The 20,200-nt window shown below is 49.9% G+C and overlaps 1 protein-coding gene across 1 annotated transcript in view; it reads left to right on the forward strand.

The window, feature by feature from the left end:
* The window catches only part of CRY2 (cryptochrome circadian regulator 2), an 83,255-nt gene continuing 63,055 nt past the window's right edge, over nt 1-20,200 (forward strand). Inside the window, exon 1 of the mRNA XM_071558447.1 lies at nt 1-151. Within this exon, the coding sequence (XP_071414548.1) occupies nt 69-151 (83 nt within the window). The 5' untranslated portion in view covers nt 1-68. The remainder of the gene's footprint in view (nt 152-20,200) is intronic.

The raw sequence follows: 20,200 nt of genomic DNA on the forward strand, positions 1-20,200 counted from the left end.
GCCGGCATGCCGCTCCAGCTGGCTCCCGGCAGCAATGGAGGAACCCTCCCGACCGGCTGAGGCTTTCCATGCTGGAAGAAAACATCTCTCAGTGCCGAGATGATAAAAACTTTTCTGCCCCACAGGCCAAGTATGCGCAGAGGAAGGAGAGGTATGTCACAGAGGAAAAGCTGCTGTTCCACTCGCTGGCGGCTGCTCGGCAGCATCGTGGCTATGGCTGGGGCATTGCAGCAGGGTGGGAGCTGCGGGAGGGCTGCGATGAAGCACGGGCTGCCGCTGCCTCTTCTCTGCCCTGTGACTCCCTTTGCAGGGCTGTGGGGTGCAAGCCTTCCTGCGAGGAGTTTCTAAAATCTGCCAGAGCCCAGTGGGGTTACTGAAATAATTTCTAAACCCTGTAGGAGTGCCAGCCAAGATTTCTCAGAGTGATTTTTTGATACCTTGATCTTAAGAGACAGAGACTGGAATATTTTGGAGACACTTGACTTTCAGAAAATGTCCTTTCTCGTCGGCATTCATGTAAAAGCTTTAACAAAATACTTGATCCTTCTGTAGTTCAGAAGTGGTGATAAACAGTGCATGCTATAATCTCTTCTTTTGAGGAGTTTATAAATTCTGTATGTGCAGGACTGGTAATGTACCCAAAGGATGTGTTTATATACCCCAGCCTTTCACTCCCTCTTCCTTTTCGGTTTACCCTCCCAAGAGCTACAACAAGTCATTATAAAAGGTAAAGGAAATGGATGAGGACAAAAGTAACTGCCTCAATATTATGCAGTCACTTTGACATACTCACAGCATCAGATCAGTTTTAAATTGCTGGCTGGGGGGGGGGGTGTGGTGGTGGTGAGATTCTCCTCCTCCATACAAAAACAAACACAATCAACTATCCATTTGTAAAATCCAAGATTTTAAGAGCCAAATAGTCTTTGAGAGGGCTCACCCCTGTCCCTGTGGGTGACAGGCTACAGCCTTGTACCCAGTAATTCTTTCACCAGAGCCATCAGCAGGGTGCTGGCACACCTTTGTCTCAGGAGAGATGCCTTTACTGCTGTGGGTGAGTAGTTCCACAGCTTGATGAGCCTGACAGTGAAACATGCCCCTTATATCTAGTCTGGAGGCACTGAGTTTTGGCTTCCAGTCACTGGATTGCATTATGTCTTTGCTATTAGATTGAAGAGCTATCTAATATCTGAACTATTTCTCCTATGTAGGTATTAATAGATCATGATCAAGGCACCTCTTAACCTTCTCTCTGAGAAGTTAAATAGACTAAACTTCTTCATCTCTCACAACAAAGCAGTTTTCTGGGTTCTTCATGATTCTTGCCAGTCTCTCCAGCCTGCCTGAGGTCTGCTTGAAAATACAGACCCCACAAGCACAGAAAGCATCTCAGGACTGACTGTGAGAGCAGCTGTGCTAACTCATCTCAGCTGAGGATCCTATCCTGGCTCAGCACACCATTGTCACTAGTCTGAACTGAAGGCTGTCTTAGCCTTCCATCTTACTCCCAAGAAACCTCCCAGAAAAAGGTCGAACCTTGCGAGCTCCTGGGGTCTGCCCTACTCCTAGCACAGAAAATAACATAAATGGGACACAGTGAAGTTTTCCAGCCTTGCTGCTCAGCCTCTGGCCATGATCATCCTGATATTAGCTCTGATGGTTAGAGCCTAGTGCTAATAACAGCAAGGTTATGGGTTCCATCCCTGTATGGGCCATTCACCTAAGAGCTGGACTCCATGGTCCTTGTAAGTCCCTTTCAACTCAGAATATTCTGATACTGTGATACCTCCCAGGCCTGTTCCCACCCCCTTGGAGGTGAGATCTACAGGAAAACCATCTGCTGATGGAGAGCCCAGGCCAGTATCAAAAGCTACTGAACTTCCACATATGTGACTGTGTTTTTGTTTTCTTCTCTAAAAGAGTACATCGGGCTTCATGGTGTTGAACATCCCCATAAATCATGCTGTACCCAAGTCAGTGCTTTTACTCAGCCTTTATCTTTTGTTGTCCCAGTTTCTTGGGAGTTTGAAATAGAGTAGTAACTTTAACACTGCTTCTGGTATTTTTAATAAACAACATTCACATATTGTCAATTTATGAAGGAGTTGGGTAGATATTTACTAAGATACTCCTTGTTTCCCTGCAGTGAAAAAGGGGCAATTTGTGAAAGTGTTGGTGAAGACCTGAGATTAAAAGCCTGCTTTAAAAGCAGTTTGTCTTTGGGGCAACCCACATGCCTTCCTAGCTGGTCCTGTGCCACTGACTCTGTGCCAGCCCCAGAGAGCCCCCCCAGCTGCCTCAGACAGGCAGAAAAGCCCTCAGAAATTATTCCCTAGGATTTTTTGGTGGTATCAGGTACATGGGTTGCTTTGATCCCATAATAAATGACAGGGCCATCAGAGCCAGCCATGAACATCACCTTCATACCATGCCAGGGTGAGGTGCTCTGTGTTCTTACACTTGTGTGCCTTGAAAAGTCCTGTACATAGCCAGACAGTGGGGGTCATTCAATGATAGCATTATGAAGCAAGTTCTAACAGAAGGGTAAGGTGACTTTGTTATACAAAACCTCTAAGTTGGTTTTACCCATTCATGGTCTGTTATGTACAAACACCCAGCTGTGTGTCCCTAAGGGTTCTTCAGGATCTCTGTGGCCCAGCCAACAAAGGATGCTGGTTTCTGGGTCCTCTCTGTGATTCCTGTGTTCCTCCTGCTGTGAAATCATGAACTAGTTTGTTGAACTGATACTATCTGTCTGTTCAGAGTTGTCTTTTGCAACTATGTTCCTGTTGGGTTAACAGGAAGTAATACAATGCTGCTGTCTTCTGCTAACACAGCAGCATCTGTCCTGGGGCTTATCAGAACAGAACTTGCTGGTGCTCAGCTTGACTAACTGGAAATGCATCTTTGGTTATGAGTACAGCCCTTCTTTTAGCCCCTGTTCTGCTTTTCCCCTGGTTCATACACACATGAGCTTGCATTTGCCTCTCATCCATACCAGCCCTAATATTTCCATTAAAACCCTCTGCAAGGGGTAAGACTGGGAACAGCCTTCCACCTGCTGGGCCTGGATGCCATGTGTTCTGTGTGTAGGGTGAAAGGAGAGCCCCTCCTTGCTAAGTGCCCAAGGCTGGGATGCTGGTCATAGAGGAAGGAGTAAGCTCTGATGGACCTTAGAGCAGGTCCATCCCAGTACCCTGGTGTTTTGAGTCAGATTAATTCCCCATTTTGAAAAAAGAAGAATGCAAGGTCTTAGAGTGTGTGTGGTGCTGTTTGTTCTTATTGTTACTTGCAATGCTTTGGAGTTTTTTTAAGTTTCTCTGAGGTTGGTATGGACATGACCACCACAGCTGATAAAGATCCCCTCAGAGCACAGGCATCTTGGGGGGAATCAGCCAGTCCCAAGGAGAGTGGAGAGGCTGCTGGATCCTGTTTGTAGTGCTTGAGACTACAGCAAAGTTTGCTGTAGGGCTGTAGTTCTGTCTTGAGGTGTTTTTTCCTCTTGCCCAGCTTGAGGGATGACACGTGTTGAGGGGCACAGCTGCCAAAGTAGCATAAGGGAGCAGGATGCTTGCACAAGAAGGGACTGCCTGCCTGGCCATGCAGAAGCAGAAGGTGATGGTGCCCCCAGCCCCAGCCTGAAGAGGAATGGGCTATGGCAGAGGGTCCGGGACAGTGGTACTCCTGGCATCCCAGAGCTGTGCCTCTGTTGGAGACCCAGGTATGATCCACATCACTGGCATGCACAGCATCTGCTCCACCTTCCCAGCCCTTCTGATGTGGTTGTCATGCTTCTGCAGAACCTTGAATTATCTTGGCATCAGTGGAGTCTTTCATTTCATCCAAAACTTCTTGAAGTTCACAAAGCCTCCATGGGAGCCTGCACGTAACCAGGATGCACATGAGTTGGTGTCTGTAGATGCAGAAGACCTTCAGAAGAAATTGTGAGGAGGCAAAGAGCTTAATGTCCACTCAAGGAAACTTTTGCTGCCAGGGTAAAAACAACAAGGGAAGAAATTCATTTATCATTCAGAGTGCTGTGATATTGTCTGCCCCAAAGTTAAGTTCCTTCCTACAAGTGATAACATTCTCACAGACATGCCTGGAAGCCCCCACAGGAGGGCCAGACAGGCGGTAAAGCACAGGGGACAGCACAGCCTGGTTTTACTGCGCATGAGAAAGCACCAAAACCGTTTTCCATTTTCTGCCTTTTCAGCCAGCTGTATTGCACTGTTCTCGACTGCTCAAATAAATTGTCTCTAAAGCTGTGGCCACAACCTGGTGCCTGAGATTGTCTGTGTGTATTTAACCCTTACAGTGCCATTCCCACTTCAAGCTCAGAAAGCACATCAAGCATCTCTTTGTCAATCTATGGACGGATAGGTCCCCAAGGACTTCGTGTCTCCTCCTGCTGCCCTGCTGTCTCAGAGGATGCTCAGAGGATGCAGAAAGCTGTACACTGAAGCCTTATGCAGTGAGTCCTGTTGAGTTCCAGCTCCATGCCCTCTCCACAAAACACTGTGGCATCCCACTGGCAGGCACACACCACTCCTTGCCAGCGTGCAGGGAGCAGAGGAGATGAGCCTGCTCCCCACTGGATCAGTCGGTGCTGGCAAAGGTTGGGAGCTGCTGCTTCACCCTGTCCTGAAACACCTAATATCTGCAGTTGACAAAAGCATCCTGGCTTCAGGGCTGGGTGAGAAAATGCCATTTGCTATCTAATAGATCATGCAGCCAGGTCACCATAGAAGTTATTTCTCCTTTTGCACGCCTCTAGGGTGCAGTGGGGTGGGAGAGGCTGCGGGGCTCTGTCTCTGTCACCTTGCTACCCCTTTCAAAGTACAGCTCAGCCCAGCCCTCTGCAGGTGCCGGAAGCCTTGAGGCCAACTTCCCTGAGCAGACATCCTTCCTTCCTCTGATTTGTGTGTGTACTGGTGCTGTAGGAGCTTCCAAGGGCCAGGGAGACCTGGAGTCCTGCCACTGTTCCCTCCCCAGCCAGGCTGGATCCCACTCAGCTCTGTCCCAAGAAGAGGGGGAGCAGACAGCATGGGGACAATCCATCAGATGTTTTGAGGAACGCTGGAGTGGCCATGGCCTTGCTGAGCAAAACTGCAACATCACGTTGAGGGGCTGGGCATGGGCAACAAAGTAAGGGGGAAGCCAAAAAGACATGATGCTGTGCCTGGGTAGTGAGGCTGGTAGAGGTGGGGGTAGGGGAATAAGTGTAGAGGCTGCTCTCATCCTCCTGCAGCTCCTGGCTGTGGGCAGCATTACAAACCAGCCTTTTTATGGAGGCCTGTGAGGTTGGGGTGCCAGTGGCCAGACACTGGCCAGGTTGGCCCCTGCATCAGCCAGGAGCATGGGGCGCCCACCACCATCAATGCCGCCTGTGTGCGTGACTCCACCCCTGCCAACAATGAGCCCTTTGAGGGAGCAGCAGCCAGTCCAGTCATGGGAGCCCTGCCTGCAAGCACGGCAGTGGGGATCAGCAGGCTGCAGACAGCAGGCTCAGGGACCACAGGATTTGGTGTGCAAACCCAGGGCATATCCCACCCTGACTATGCCGGTCTGGTGTTGCAGCTCGCTCTGTTCCTGGCTGTGAAAGTTGCTTGGTATACATGGGCTTCCCCTGCTAACCAGGGCGGGGAAGAGTATGGAGGTTCAGGACTTTGTTCAAGATACCAAAAGGGAGTTCTAGATTGTCCCATGTGGTACGCAGGGGCCATGTGAAAGCAGAGGGTGGGCACCAGACAGCCAAGGAGTCCACAGTACCATGGCTGTGGTGGCATGCTGGCTGGTGTCCATAGTGGGTTTTGCTGCAGGCTTCCTGCTTGTGTACCTGTGGCTACTGCTGTCAGTATCTGAGCATCAAAATCATGGATTAGCTCTATGCTACAGAGTCAGGGGGTGCTTTCCAAGTCCATCCAGCTCCCCAAGCCCTCTTGCTGCCTCCTGCTTCCCTGTCCTTGCTCAGGGCTTGCCTATGCTCTTGGCCTTTCAGCCTCCAGCACTGGCTGCCCTGCTGGTTCTGCTGGAGGGGTGACAGAGAAGCAGGTTTTGTTCCCACAGGATACCTCTTCTGCTGAGCTTGCATGTTGGTGCTGCTTCTCCTCCAGGCGTAACACTGGAGATGATTCTCAGGCTGCTGACCCAGCACGGTGACAAGAGCAGGCAAGGACACTGGATAGGACAAGGACACTGCCTGGTGTCCCAAGAGGAGGGCAAGAAGATGCCCTAGATCCTCTTGGGTCAAAACAGTGAGCAGGCAGCATGTGTTAGCCAGGGCCCCTGCACTCTTCACGGGCTCTGCCGGACTCCTCCACAAGATGCCCATGAGAAAGGTTCATGCCTGCAAAAGTGAATGGCAACATAGATTCTGTTTGTGCACTGTTCTCACAGCAGCCAGCAACATGTCTGAGGACTGCCTCAGGGCCTGATCCTTCCCTGGGAAGTGTGGTTAGATGACTTGTAGTAGAGTCAGAGAGAAAAAAGGGTCACACATAGAGCAGGATGCACTAGTACAAGAGGTCAGCTGGGGCATGGGGGCCTTGCTGGCTCCCAGACAGACTTGCAGAAAACCTCTGTAGAGAGTGTGGAGACTTGATACTGAAAGTATGATGTCTTGAGCCTTTTTGTAGTCACACATATTTCAGGCTTTGACTCTATTCTTGTTCTTCCTCAGTGGCTTCTCCCACTGTCCCAGACAGCTGTGTAGCTCCTTACTTGCACTTTCTGGTTTTATGTGGTGGGCCACTTGCTTTTTCCATTTATTCTTCTGTTGTGCCTGTTTTAGAGCTATATTGATTTCTCTTTGCATGACTTCCACAAAAGCTGCTCTTTGCTCCCAGCTAGGGATGTTGCTTTTTGCCATCTCTTCACTTCCCTTTGAAAACATTCACCCTGCTAACCTCTCCAAGCAAGGAGACACCTAAAATTCCTAAATATAGTTAGATAAAGGGTTTATATTTAGTCCCCAGTGTAAACTACAGCAGCTCCAGGTCTGCTGTAGTTTAAACAGCCTCCAGTGAGCTGGCTATGCCTCTTCTATTATCCACCCCCCCACCCCGCCTCCAGAGCTGGTCCAGAACTGGCAACAATTTAATGGGAACAAAGGGGGAATAATTTGGGTTTGATGAATCTGCCTTTTCCAAGAATTCACTGGATGCTATCTCATTTCACTATGGCTTTTACCTGCTCACACACTACTCTGGACCCAGAGAGTCCTCCTGTGACTTCCTGAGGATGGAATCAGAGACCATCATGGTGTCTGCAGAATCAGAGTTTCTGCTGATCTGTAGCCTTTGGAGAGGCAGAGGAGAACTAGGAAGGGATTTCAGGCATTCAGTGGGGATGAACTGTACCTGCCATCTTTGCCAGCTAAAGAGGTGGAACAGGGAAGGTGCCCTGCACTGCAAAGGGTCATGGTTGTGGCAAAACCAGGTGTCTGACTGGACCCCGATGGACATTCTGGTGCTCTGGGAGGACATGTGTATTGCCCAGTGGCCACTGGAAACCTGTTCCCTCTTCCTCCTCCCCTGAAGCAGAAGTCAGAGCCCTGGGGCCAACAGGCAAGAAGACTCATTGCATTCTCCCAGAGTTGGAGCAGCCTGAGCCATCTGTCAGTGGGGTTGCATCCAACATGCACAGGTGCCAGCAGCTTCAGCAGGATTCACCTGTCCCTGCTGCCCCCACTGCTCTGCCCTCTCCCTGCTGTGCTGCCTGCTCCTGCCACACACTCCAAGCAGACAAACCAGGCACATTGAAAACTTAATGCAAAACTAATTTGTCAACCATAAAGAAGTGACAAAGGCTTTGTTGCATTTTCTGCTCATTTATTTCACTTCCCCAGCAGACAGTGTGTGCCTTCCATCTCTGCCAAACCAGCTCTCACTCAGCACCATGGTCTGAGTATGGCACTAGCAGGGCGAGAGAGGCTTGCTCAGGGATGCAGTAAGGAGGAAGGCTTGGGGGTGTGCGAAACAAGGAGACCCTGCTCACACACCAGGAGTGGGTAAAGGCATGGAGGAGGAAGATGGCATGAGTGGCTGCTTTTGGCTGCTAGAGGAAAGCTTCAAAGATTCTGCTGCCACCAACCTGAGCCTGGGCAGAGTTTAGCTCCTACAGCTTGGGCAAGGTCTGGGGACACCTCTGAAGTGTGTGTGGCAGGGGGTTAAGGCCACAAAAAACCTCACAGGGACTCATGAGGTCTGAAACCCAATCTCTTCCTCAAAGCACAGTCAGCTATGGGGCCAAACTGGGTTGCTCAGGGCTTTATCCAGTCAGGTCATGTAAAAGTCCAGGGATAGAGGAATCCTTGGCATCTGTGGGTTTCTTCTTCTCAGTGGCTCAAAGGGTACTCAGAGGGTGCAGAGGGCACCAGATCCAGTTCTCAGGACTGTGAGATGTATGGGGAACCTCAGTATCCACCTGCCAGAGGAAGGGTAGGGTGAAGCACAAGAAGTTACAACTTGACGGCCATTCTCCCTGTCTTGCTTGGGAGCAGGAGTAGAAGAATAGTGGGTCCATATGGATGCAGATTTAAACTGAGAGTAGGATTTGAGGGTGGGCATTTCCTTGGCATGGCTGAGGCAATCAATGGGCAATATGCACCTCTAGAGAGCCCCAGCAGCGTCCTGGGGCACCACATCCAGCCTATGGTGTTTGCCAGAGGCTGAAACAGACTGGGACAGTTTGTAGAAAAATAGGAGAACAGACTGAAAAGCTTGTAAGTGAAGAAAGAGTAAAAGAGGCTCATGTCGACTTTCAGACTGCTGCAGAGCATCCAAAGAAGGGCAACGAAGCTGGTGAAGGGCCTTGAGGGGAAGCAGTATGAGGAGTGTCTGAGGTCACTTGGTCTGTTCAGCCTGTAGGAGACTGAGGGGAGACCTCATTGCAGTTACAGCTTCCTCGTGAGGGGAAGAGGAGGGGCAGGCACTGATCTCTTCTCTGTGGGGACCAGGGACAGGACCAGAGGGAATGGCCTGAAGTTGTGTCAGGGGAGGTTTAGGTTGGATATTAGAAAAAGGTTCTTTCCCCAGAATGTGGTCATGCACTGGAACAGGCTCCCCTGGGAAGTGGTCACAGCACCAAGCCTGACAGAGTTCAAGAGGCATTTGGACAATACTCTTGGGCACATGGTGTGACTCTTGCAGATGGTCCTGTGCAGGGCCAGAAGTTGGACTCAATGACCCTTATGGGTCCCTTCCAACTCAGCATATTCTGTGATTCTGTGACTAGATGGAGCCAGGGTAGCAGGATGCAAAAACTCAGGGGAGGAAGGAGAAGAGGGATGAAGTTAGAGACAAAGGGGTAAAAGTGGGTGAGAAGCTGCCTGGTAATCCCAGGTCTGAGGCTGCAAAGTGGTCCCTGGAGAGGAAGTGTAAAGCTTTCACATCAGCCTAAACAAAACTCTTGAGGGAATCAAGCATCAGCAAGATGCCAGGGAGGTGCACATGGTGTGGCCTTTCCCCCGGCTGCTGCAGTGACAATAGGCAGTGAGGAGAATGTGACATCCCTAGAGGACTCCACTCTTCACATGATATTGGTCACTCCCTGGCACCTTGGAGCTAAGTGGGAGCCAGGATCCAGTAGCTGAGTGGCAGGAGCTGAGAGGTCTGTGCCCGGGAAGTTGCTGCTCAAAGGGATATGGGTGAGCCAGTCCCATAGGATGTGCCATGAGAGCAGCAGAGCTTCACTTTTAGCTCTGCCCAACCCTGGTAACCAGGTGATAGTTGTCTGCACTGATGGCCGGTGTCAAGTCACCCTAGAAATCATCATCTGAGAGCCAAGACTGTTTATCCTTTCCTGCTCTTCCAAAACAGCAGAAATCCATGAACAGGAGCCAGCAGGACCTGGCCACCCTTTGGTCATTGGGTGCTTCTCAAAAAATATTGATTTAGGGTCATTGAAAGCTCTAGATCAGCATTAGCAGCTGAATATCTGCTGGTATATACACAGTCAAGGTACAGATGCATGTTTAATATTAGCATGCACACAGAAATGCAGCAATTCAATGCAAACTATATACTGGTGCATTGAACTAAATGCATGTTAACCCAAAGTGCTTCATAATTCTGCATAGCTATGTACTGAGTGTGCAGTAAGGTATTTAAATTTAAATTTGTAGCACCTATTACTACTGACTCACTTTAAACCACATATTTATCAGAATTTATTTTTTGATGTGTGTGATATATCATGAGAAGTTGTGATTTTTTTTAGCCTTACAAAATCTTTTTTTTTCCTTAGTTAATATGTCTGTGATACCAGGTTAGCATGGGTCAAATGTCTAGGAGCTCTGGAACAGCAATGCCACCTCTTCCCCCACAGGCAGATCCCTGCCACACCACTGGCACAGGAAGTGTTATTGTGGAAATCTCAAAGGTGGAAGCATTGGGATTTCCCTGCTGTCACTTTTATGCTGGATCAGTCAGAGCAAATGCTGTTGTATTTCTCTACCATACTCATGTTGCAGAACAGTGCATGTTTGCCCACTTCTCCCCCAGTGTTTGCACATGTCTATTGACACAGAGGACAGCAGGGCTAGAGCTGTTCTAGGGGGTCTGGCAGCCAGGGAAGGAGGTGAGTGGAGCTATGGGCATGTGGGCTCAGGAGAGCAGCTGCGATGCTGTCCGGGAGGGCTGTACAGCAAAGCCGTGCCCTGTCTTGCTGCTGGGTAGAGTTTGCAGGGGAACAGCACAGGGAGTGCAGGCTCTGGGATGCAGGGCTGCTGCTGGCAAAAGCTCTTTTGTCAAGAATGGAAACAATCACAGAATGGGAGAGAAACTCAAAAATCCAAGAGTAAGGAATAGACTTCAGTCTCACAATTTTACAGTCTCAGGCAAAACCATTCAATTGCTGGACAAAATCTGGCTCCATCCTCTCTCACGTGTCTGTGCCCCTGTGCTGGTTGCTGGGCACTCCCAGCCTCCCCACTGCCCTGACAAAAAGAGAGGGCACCACACTCCCTCCTGGCAGTGTATAACCCATACTGCAGCTCTGGGGATACTAGCCAGGACATGGCAACAAGGATGGATTTAGTTGACTGTGGTCCAGTGTGGTGATATTCAGAATGTTCCATCTGCCACAGCTTGCAACCCCAAGGATCTCAGGTGGTGCCCATAGTACTAGACAGCTCCACAGACCTTGTCAGTCTTTGGAGACGTTGATTGAGCAAAGTTCCAGCCCTGCAGCACAGCCCCCAGAGCCAAGGTGTGAGGGTGTCTGGGGTCCAACAGAGTGACTGCTTGGTCCCAGCTGCCTCCCTTGACCACTGGCTGAAGAAGTGAAGCATAATGTGCTCAGGCAGTTGGTGATGGATTGCAGGGCAAGTCCTGAGATGAGAAGATGGATGGCACTGCTTGCAGGAGTAGCAGGAGGGAGGCTGAAGTGCAGGTGCAGCACTCAGTCACTGGAGCTGTGCAGAGCTGCTGATGCAGGGGTTATAGCCCCTCAGCATTGCAGCAAGGTCCCAGGAGCCTGGAGATGTGGGGCAAAGGCATGGATACAGGATGGGGAGGAGGTGGAGAAGCAGAATTGTTTGGGTTAAGTTGTCTTTGCATCTTCCACCTCATCCCTGTCCTGAGGGAGGGGTATTAGGTGGGAGAGGAAGGACCCACAGGAGTGGGTCCTGTGCCCACTGCTGCCCCAGGGAAATAGGCTGTTGTGACCTCCACCCTGGGGTAGGTCATTGCCATATTTGTCATTACCAGGTGAGCTGAGGTGTCAGGGTCATGGGATGCAGTGGCTGCAGTCCACCTCTGGTGACAGCTGAGCTGGCAACCTTCCCAGTGGCAGCTCCCCTAGCCCACTCCACAATAAAGCCTGAGGGACAAACCACCATTGCTGTTGGGGGCAGGAGGAAATCCCAGAGGAGACTATGACAAATCACCTCTCTGTACAAACCCTGTGGATTCTGCACCTCCAATGTCCTGGCAAGGATGATGGCACCTGGGTACAGAAACAATTAGAAGCAGTAGCAGGATCTGGGGGGCTGCTTAGATCCCAGCACCTTCTCATTGGAAGTGTCAAAGACACCACAGTCAGGGTCTGTCCCACAGTGCTGAGCCATTCCATCATTGTCATCTGAAGCTGCAGAGAGCAACATCCTGCCACTGAGGGGCCTCCTCCCCAAGGTACAGAAACACCACTGGCTTGGAAAAGAGGGAGGAGAAAGAGGGAAGTTGTGGGGACCCGAACCAATTTCTCAGGCAAACAGCAGTCATAGCCTGTCCTGGAAGCCAGAGAGAAATGGTGTTTGCTTCTGTGTAGCACAACTTTGGTTGTAGTAGTGCTTACAGCGTGAGTGGGGGGTTGTTTTATTTTGATGGGAAAAACAGTGCAAAAGAGCAATCTCTCTCCAAAGCATCAGGCAGTTCCTAAGCCTGCCTCCCACCTGCAAACTCTCCCTTTCCCAACGAACCAGAAAGCATTTGTAGGGTGGAAAGAGAAACAATGAGTCCATTACTGTCCACAGGGCACCTGCTGTTTCTGTCATTTCTAAACAGCTCTGTGAGAGGAGTGAGTGGGAGAGTGTAATTTCTGCAGTAATCTCTGTTTCCCAACAGCTGTATCCCCAAAAATGACAGGGGAAAACCCACAGTGTGTCCTTTTTGCTAAGATCTGTGCTGTATCTCCAAGCAGATCCCTTCTCAAACATGGAAGATCTGTCACAAGCCGAGGGAACCCCAAAATGTGCCCAAAACCACCAAAGAGCAAAATGCTCTCTTTCTCTCTATTATTCAATGGGGAGGAAGGAAAGCCAGGTGACAGCACCTGGAGTTTCGAGCATCATCCTCTGGTAGAGAGTCACAGCTGAGACTGGTCTGGCAAAGTGGGGAGAGGCAGCCCCTGGGAGCCACTGTGGCCGATGCATTTTTGGGTTAAACGTGGCTCCACTGAAGAGGCAAAGTGGGTCAGGGCAGTGTCTGCTCAGCTCACTAACAGGTTAATTCAATTCCTCATTTAGTTGGAGCAGAAGGAAATTGTGGGCTCCAACTCCCACCCTTCCCTTTGATCTGTTGTGATTGCTGCAGGCGCTTGCTTCTTTCTGCAAGGACTGGATTCAGAGCCCCAAAAAGCTGATGACTGTTTGGAAGACAAGATTCTGGAGCAAGGCGAGAGGTACTTTGGGGATGTGTCTGGGAGAGGCCCTTCCCTCAGTATAGCAGCCTGAGAGAAGTCCCATTTTTACAAGCGATTAGGACACTCTTCCCCTCACTTCTGCCTGTCCCTCCATCCTTGAAAGACTCACGAAAGCCAAAACACTGGGGTTTTTTCCCATCAGCCCTGCTAACCTTGCATTGCTGCTGGGCTGCAGCAGCAGCTCTCCAGGGCTCGCCATCAAGGGCATCCGGCCCTTGCTGCTCTCCCTGCATGGTGCTGTGCTGAGTCCAGGTGTCCTTCTCCCCAGAAAGCAGAGGCACCAAGGGCAGCACTAAAATAATGTGTTCCCATTTCTGCTTCCAGTGGTGAGCGTCCAGGCAGAATCAGGGGAAGGGGAAAGCCATCCTTCCCCAGGATGATGGAATGGGACGTCTACTGCTTGCCTCTTCCTGGGAGAAGTTGGGCAAAGAGAAGTGTAGTGCTGGCAGGAGGCACAGATGCCTTTGTGACCTGCGGTGCTGTGCGTTTGTCCCGTTTGTGCCACAGCTGCCCTGAACCTGGTGCTCCCAGCGCAGCCACCATGGCCTGGCCACAGCTTTCCACACTGTGGGGCTGTGGCTGCGCAGGAGCTGTGGGGTTCACCTGCCCGAGCACTGGGTAGTGTGGGTCCATCTGTCCATTCATCCTGCTGCAGCCAGGGCTTGCTGCACGTCCTTTGGAGCGGAGTGGGGTGGGGGTGGGGGGGTGAAGCCACCCGAGTGTTGTTGGTTTATTTAGCAAGCGACGATAATTTTCTGCCTGCTGCACACTCTTTAATTAACAGCTCAGAGGATGTGGGGCGAGAGGCGTAATGAGCGCTCCGTTTGCATATCAAAAGGCAGCATCATTAATATCCCTGTGCTCATAAGAGCTCTCAGAAGGCAGGCGGGTCGCAGGCAGGGACGCCGGCGGCGGCTGAGGCTGAAAGCCCCGCTCGGTGTGCGAGGGGCTGCAGTGACGAGGACACGTGGGCTGCACCGGGATGTGTAGGGTGTCGGTCAGGGAGCAGGTAACCGCAGCCTCCCGCCCTGGGTGGCAAGCAGAAGGGTTTTGTCAAGAGGAGAGGTAACAGGGCAGTTTCTAAGCAAAGCAGCGGTCTCAATGAGGTTTCTTGGCTAATTTGCCCAAATCCAGATGCATCCCAGGCTGCTCTGGAATAGCTCCTTTTCTTGACTCTCCTGCCAGCCTGAAGGAGTTGACCCCAGGCAACCCCTTGCTGGCCAGTGCTGATGGCCCTGGAAGGCTGCACTGAAGTGGCTGATTATTCAGATAAAGCTTATCCTGTTACCCAGGCTGTTGCCACACGGCATTTGCACAGAGAAGTCCCTGTAGATCTCCATTTGGCCATGCTCAGACAGCAGGATTAAATGTTCTTTTGCTTCTGTCTTCTGCATGGAGGAAATCAGCTACCTGGGTGATGGTTTACTCCAACACATGCATTCATCTTTCTTTCCTTAACTCTCTTCTAATTAAATACAAAAATTTCCCAGGGGATAGAGTAGACAGCATGCCAGGGCATCTTTGGCCATCCTTGCATGCTTGGACAGAGTGTGCTTACTGGGATCCTGTCCTTGCCAGGCTCTTGAGGTTTGTGTCAGCAAGAGACTTGTTTTGAACACTCAGGTTAGCCCATCCACTTACCAGCAGGCTGAGCAAACAGGCCCAGGTGAGACTTCTCTGGCAGGCATTTGGTTTCCCTGCTGCAAATCTGGGGGAAGTCTGTGTAGGCTTTGCACAGTTCTGGGATCAGGGATGTGATGCCCAGGATTTCTTCTGCTCTGCTCCCACTTTCTCTCAGCTTTTCCTATTTCTGTAGAGGCTGTGTTTGTGTGGATAACCTCATCTAGACAGTCTCAAGGAGACAAGGATTTGCAGCTTCTGGAGGAAGGGACCAAAATAATTTCTAAAGCCTCATTTTGTGCCTTGGCCATCCTCTCAGTTAGGCAGGGCATGCTGAACACAGACATACAGTAAGGGGCCTCATGCAGCCAAGCAGCACACAAGCTGAAGGACCAAGAGGGAAAAATGCATTGGTGGAGGTGTAGCAAATACCTGGCTCTTTTCCTTCCTGTATAGCTGCACTTGGAAATACTTTTGAAGCAAGTGACCCTATCTAAACAGAAATACAGGCACTCTCTCAGTTGAGAAAACCTGCCTGCTTCCCCTGACTCTGCCTGGTTTGCCAGCAGACATCTCTGAGCCCCTCCATGGCCAGGGGAAGAACAGGCCAGGCTTTGTGGGGCACAAAAACTCTGCTTTAGTAGCAGAGTGCATTATCAAAGGGACTTCTGCCCTTCAAGTTCATTATCCGTGCTCCCAGTTGACAGAATAAACTGATTTCTGTGGTCTGCCTCACAAACTTTATATAAAGGCCAAACAAACAAATGTACACTTAAGCCAAGCGTGTTGCAAGGCAAATTTACTACCAGATTCCTCTAAGCCAGTTAGAGGTGGAACAACACAATGATCAAATTAAGGCCACAATTAAGATTAAACTGATCGGTCTGAATGTTCAAGTGCCAAGTGAATACAGCAGATAATCACACCAAACAATGAGGGTGATATTAGAAAGGATGACAGGGTGTTCATCTTCCATGTACTGTGAGAGTCAAGGGAACACATAAGTCACTTTCAGGTGGGGCTTCAGCCAGTGTCATGTGGGGATAGAGCCAGGGAAGGAGCTGCAGATCACAAAAATCCCTAAGATCAAGTACCTGCTGCTGCAGGAAACTCCAGGTACTACTCCTCACCTCCTTGAAATTGAAGCCATTCAGCATAGGGTGGCACAGAGGTACCACCAGACCATTTGCCTCTTGGATTTGGCTGTTGAAAAGACACACACAGAAGAGTAAAAGTAGATTTAAACGAGTATGAGTTTGAAGAGCTGTTGATGGGGGCCACCAAACACTTCCTTGGACTGACAGGTCCTTACAAGGTATTTTGTATGTAGACTGAGCACTTGAAATTTAGTTTTCATCCTGCCTAGCAAGCCAGATATGTGCTCCCTGACAAGATGCCTTCCTCATTTGCTGGGGTCAGAGAAAAGTCTATGTAAACAAACTTTCCTGTAATCCCAGAAGATCTCACTTCTTTCTCTAGAGGGTTTTCTGAACTTTTTGTTCTGTTTTGTTTCTTCCAGCAGTGCTGCTCTGCCCAGAGCTCTTTTGCTTGGGAAATGTGTGTCCCATGCAGGTGCTGAGTGTTCCTTAGTTCTGTCCCTCTTCACAGCCTGTTATTTACCTCCACTGCTTCAGTGCCCCATACCTTTTCCCACAGGAGTCAGGGGCAGCCAGACATTCCCATCAGCAGAGTTGGAACACATGCATGTGGCATTAAGTAGGAGAAGAGGCTTCATGCCCGGGCAGAGAGGACATAGTGGTCAGGGTGGCTGGGACAGCATTGCTTTTTGGGGAGAAATTCTGACCATCCTTGGGTTTTGCCCAGAGCAGTTAAATTGAGTTTCCTCAGGGAGAAGCATTTCCATCTAATTCAGCTCTTAATTAACCCCGTGCACCCCAAAGAAGTTCTGCAACCTCTTCTAAATTAAATATGAAAAGCATTATTTATCTAGGAATAGCAGCATAATGGCTGCAGCTCTGATGTTTATAGTTGCTAATGATGATGGATATGGGAGAGAGAAGTTGGGAAGGGAATGGGGGGGAAGAGTTTCCAATCTCTCTAAAGGTACAGACACATACATGTTAGAGGCGTATTCCTGAGGCACAAATGGACTCTTTCCTTCCTTGATTAAAAATAAATGTGAAAGGAGCACTGGAAGGTTGGAGGAGCATGTTGCCAGTGTAATAACCTGTGTCCTGTACTGTATTTGGCAAGGTGAGCCATGGGGCTGGTATTGCTGAAAAAAGGGAAAGTCAAATCTGTTTGTTGCAATGGGAAATAATTTTGTGGCTGATAGGAGCCAAAGAGAAATGCTAGGAGCGTTTCAACCTTTCCCAAGGAGAGGGTGAAGGAGGATGCCACAGGTTGATGCACTCACCTCTTGCCCCTACAGACCCTTCTCTGAGCATGGGTTTCACCTCCAGCAAGATGACTGCAGGGTTCACTCACTTAACAGTGGTGCTGTTATTGGCATCAAAAACTAAAACATGCCTATGAGCGCAGCTGCCTCTTGGGAGGCTCAGAGGTAGAGAAGAAACAGGAGAGCAGCAGGTTGGAACTGATCCCAGTGGGAGGGTTGGCTGGGGAGAGGCTGGCACAGCCAGGAGCCAGAGCTGCGTGTAAGCCGGCTGGAGCTGGAGCAGCCCTGTGAGCCTTCAGCTTGGCATTTCCTTAAGGCTTTCCACTTCCTATTTTGTCTCCACTCAAAGGTTTTGCCCCTTTCAGCAGGCTTGAGGTCTGAGGCCAGTTGCCTGCTTTCTCACATAGGGAGGTTTCCTCCCAGTGCAGGTGGAAGATATTCCTGACGTGGCACTCCCTGGGGCTCGGCATGGCTGGCCCTGACAGGGACACAGCTGTCACTCAGACCAAAACAGGGGTGGGATAGTGCAGATAGGAGGATGAAGACCATGTTTGGGCAGTTCCCTTGCTATGGGGTGCTCTGTGCTGAGCTTTAATTGTCAAAGGTTTGCAGGCACAGGCTGCCAAGGAGAAGAATTTCCATTCCTGAGAACTTTCCTTGTGACACCCTCCTGCTGTACATTCATTGTCCTGTTCAGCAGAGCAATATTAACTCTTGATAGCAAGGTCTGGACAGGTAGGAGCCTAGGGGTGGATGCAGACCTGCTGGCAGTGGCTGGGCAGGGCAAAGGCCCCTGGGCGTCTGTCAGAGATGGTAATCAGAGTCCCAAGCACAGGGCTTCCCATCCCCCTCACAAAATGTCACTGGAAATAGTGATGCCCTGGGTTACATTGATCTCCACCTAATCCAGAATTGAATCTCACTGAGTTTCTGGCCTCAAACAGCTATTTCCTGTGGCAAAACTACAGTTGTTTAATCTCACATCATGTGAAGTGGCATTTTCCTGCCTCGTCCCTGTATTTCACTGAACAACCTTATGCTCTTCTGTTGGGCAACAGGGAAAACTGGGCTTTCCCATCTTCTCTCTGACACTTACTACTTCGTAAGTCTGCCTGGTGCCTCCCCTCCCTGACAGATGAGGTTCCCATCCCTCAGGCTCCCTGCTGTCCTTTGTGTTCCCCCTGACTGTGGCCCTGCTGTGCCCATCCTGTGCTACTCACTGCACATCTGCTGACCTACCTCATCTGCATCGAGGCTTCACCAGCTCCTGTTGCACTGCTAGCAGTGATTGAGGCCCAAGCTGTTCCCTGGACAGCCCCAGCTTCCCCTGGGGGATGGTACAGAAACTCTCCCAGGTTTACAAAACTGGCAAGTTTTATGCTGCAAAGTGCATTTCTTTGTATTTATCGGCATCAACGCAATTTGTCACCGTGGTACCATCCATATAGAACCCTCGGGATTCTCTGAAGCTCCTTGCTGTACTTCAAGCATGAATCACCTGAAGAAATTTCTGCTTGCTCCTACTTCCTGTGTCTGCTCCTCCATCTAGGCCAGTAATAACACCCTTGCACAGCAGGAAGCCTTGCATGTGTGCCAACGTCACCCCCGCTAATCTTTTGCCATTATAAACCCCAACTATTTATCCTCTCTGCTTTAGGACTCCTTTCCATGTTCCCATGCAGGAAAAAGATGGTGCCTTTTGCCCCCTTGGCTAATTAGCTTTTTTAGCAGCTGTCTGGACAATCTTTTGTCAGAGGAGCTCTAAATAAATAGCCACTTCATTGTTTTGCATCCGCCGCTAGGCTGATATGTTCAAGGAAATCTGGGAGATTAGTGAGACATGGTTTTCCTCTGAGACATGCACACTGGGCTGTATTATGAGATGTTCTGTTTTTAATTATCATTCCAATCAATTTGGTGCACACAGATGTGCAATTTACTGATCTGTAATTCCCCAAATTACCCCTGGAGGCTTCATTTTTATTGTCAGTGTAACATTTGCTACCAACTATCTGCTGTTTGTTTTTTTGAGTGGAAGGCTTTCTTCTTGTTTTTTGTTTTTACACCTTCAGCCATCTGCTCTCTTGAAATCTATTTTGCCTGATTTTTTTCTTTCTTGTTACCTGCTGTAATTTCTTGTTGCCAGGCAAGGTTTTGATTTCCCCACCTGGGAGCACCCCTGTGTGCTGCAACCGAGTTGCAGGTACCTGGAGTCCATTCTGGGCCGTGACAGTATCTACTCTGCAAGTGAAACCTTTCAGCTATAACCCCTTCTGGATTTCCCCACTGAGGCAGGCAGACACTGATCCCACCACAACTCCTGGTATACAGCTTAATTAATTAGTGCTTGCAGAGCACAATCAGGAGGTTCTAGAGAAGATGAACATATCCCTCTTTATGGAGATATGAAATTACTTCTCTCTGGAAGCTGCTGGTGTGAGGCTCACAGGGCTGGCACGGGCAGACCCTCTGTAAAGAGAGGGCAGTTGGCTGCCATCTCTTGAGAAGACACCATTTGCTCTCAGGAAATGGGAGAACAAAAGCCAATAAACACAACAGGATAGAGGAGTCTGCATCTGGCCAAGAGCTCTTCTATGTGGGGAGCATTTCTCTTAGGGCCAGGTGCCAGCCTGGCTGACACCTCTCCCAGTCATTCCTGGATTTGCTCATGGCCCAGCAGTCTGAAAATCCTCTCGATATCCCAGCCTTGCATGTGTGTCCCCATGGCATCCCAGACCTAAGTGGCTCTCCCGCTATCCTCCCATAACATGGCTCACCGGCCAAGCTCAGCACTGGCATCCTCCAGGATGTGCTGAATCACACACTCCTGGGATGCCCTGTGTCCCATGGGGTGCTGCAGCCCTCCTCTGCTTATACTCTGTGGTTGCTTAATTATTAATAACAAATTCTTCTAGCTTCACTCTGATGTAGCAAGACACAATCTTGTAGCCCCTCAAGTCCCCCATATGGGCCCAAGGCAAGATGCATGGGGGAGCTTTAAATCCAGTCCTTGTGATGATGAGAAACCTGGGCTGCTAGAGAGGGAGATTTGAAAAACACAGCAACCTGGCACTGGCA

The sequence above is a fragment of the Pithys albifrons genome, chromosome 6 (genome assembly GCF_047495875.1).
Source record: "Pithys albifrons albifrons isolate INPA30051 chromosome 6, PitAlb_v1, whole genome shotgun sequence".
Lineage (NCBI taxonomy): Eukaryota > Metazoa > Chordata > Aves > Passeriformes > Thamnophilidae > Pithys > Pithys albifrons.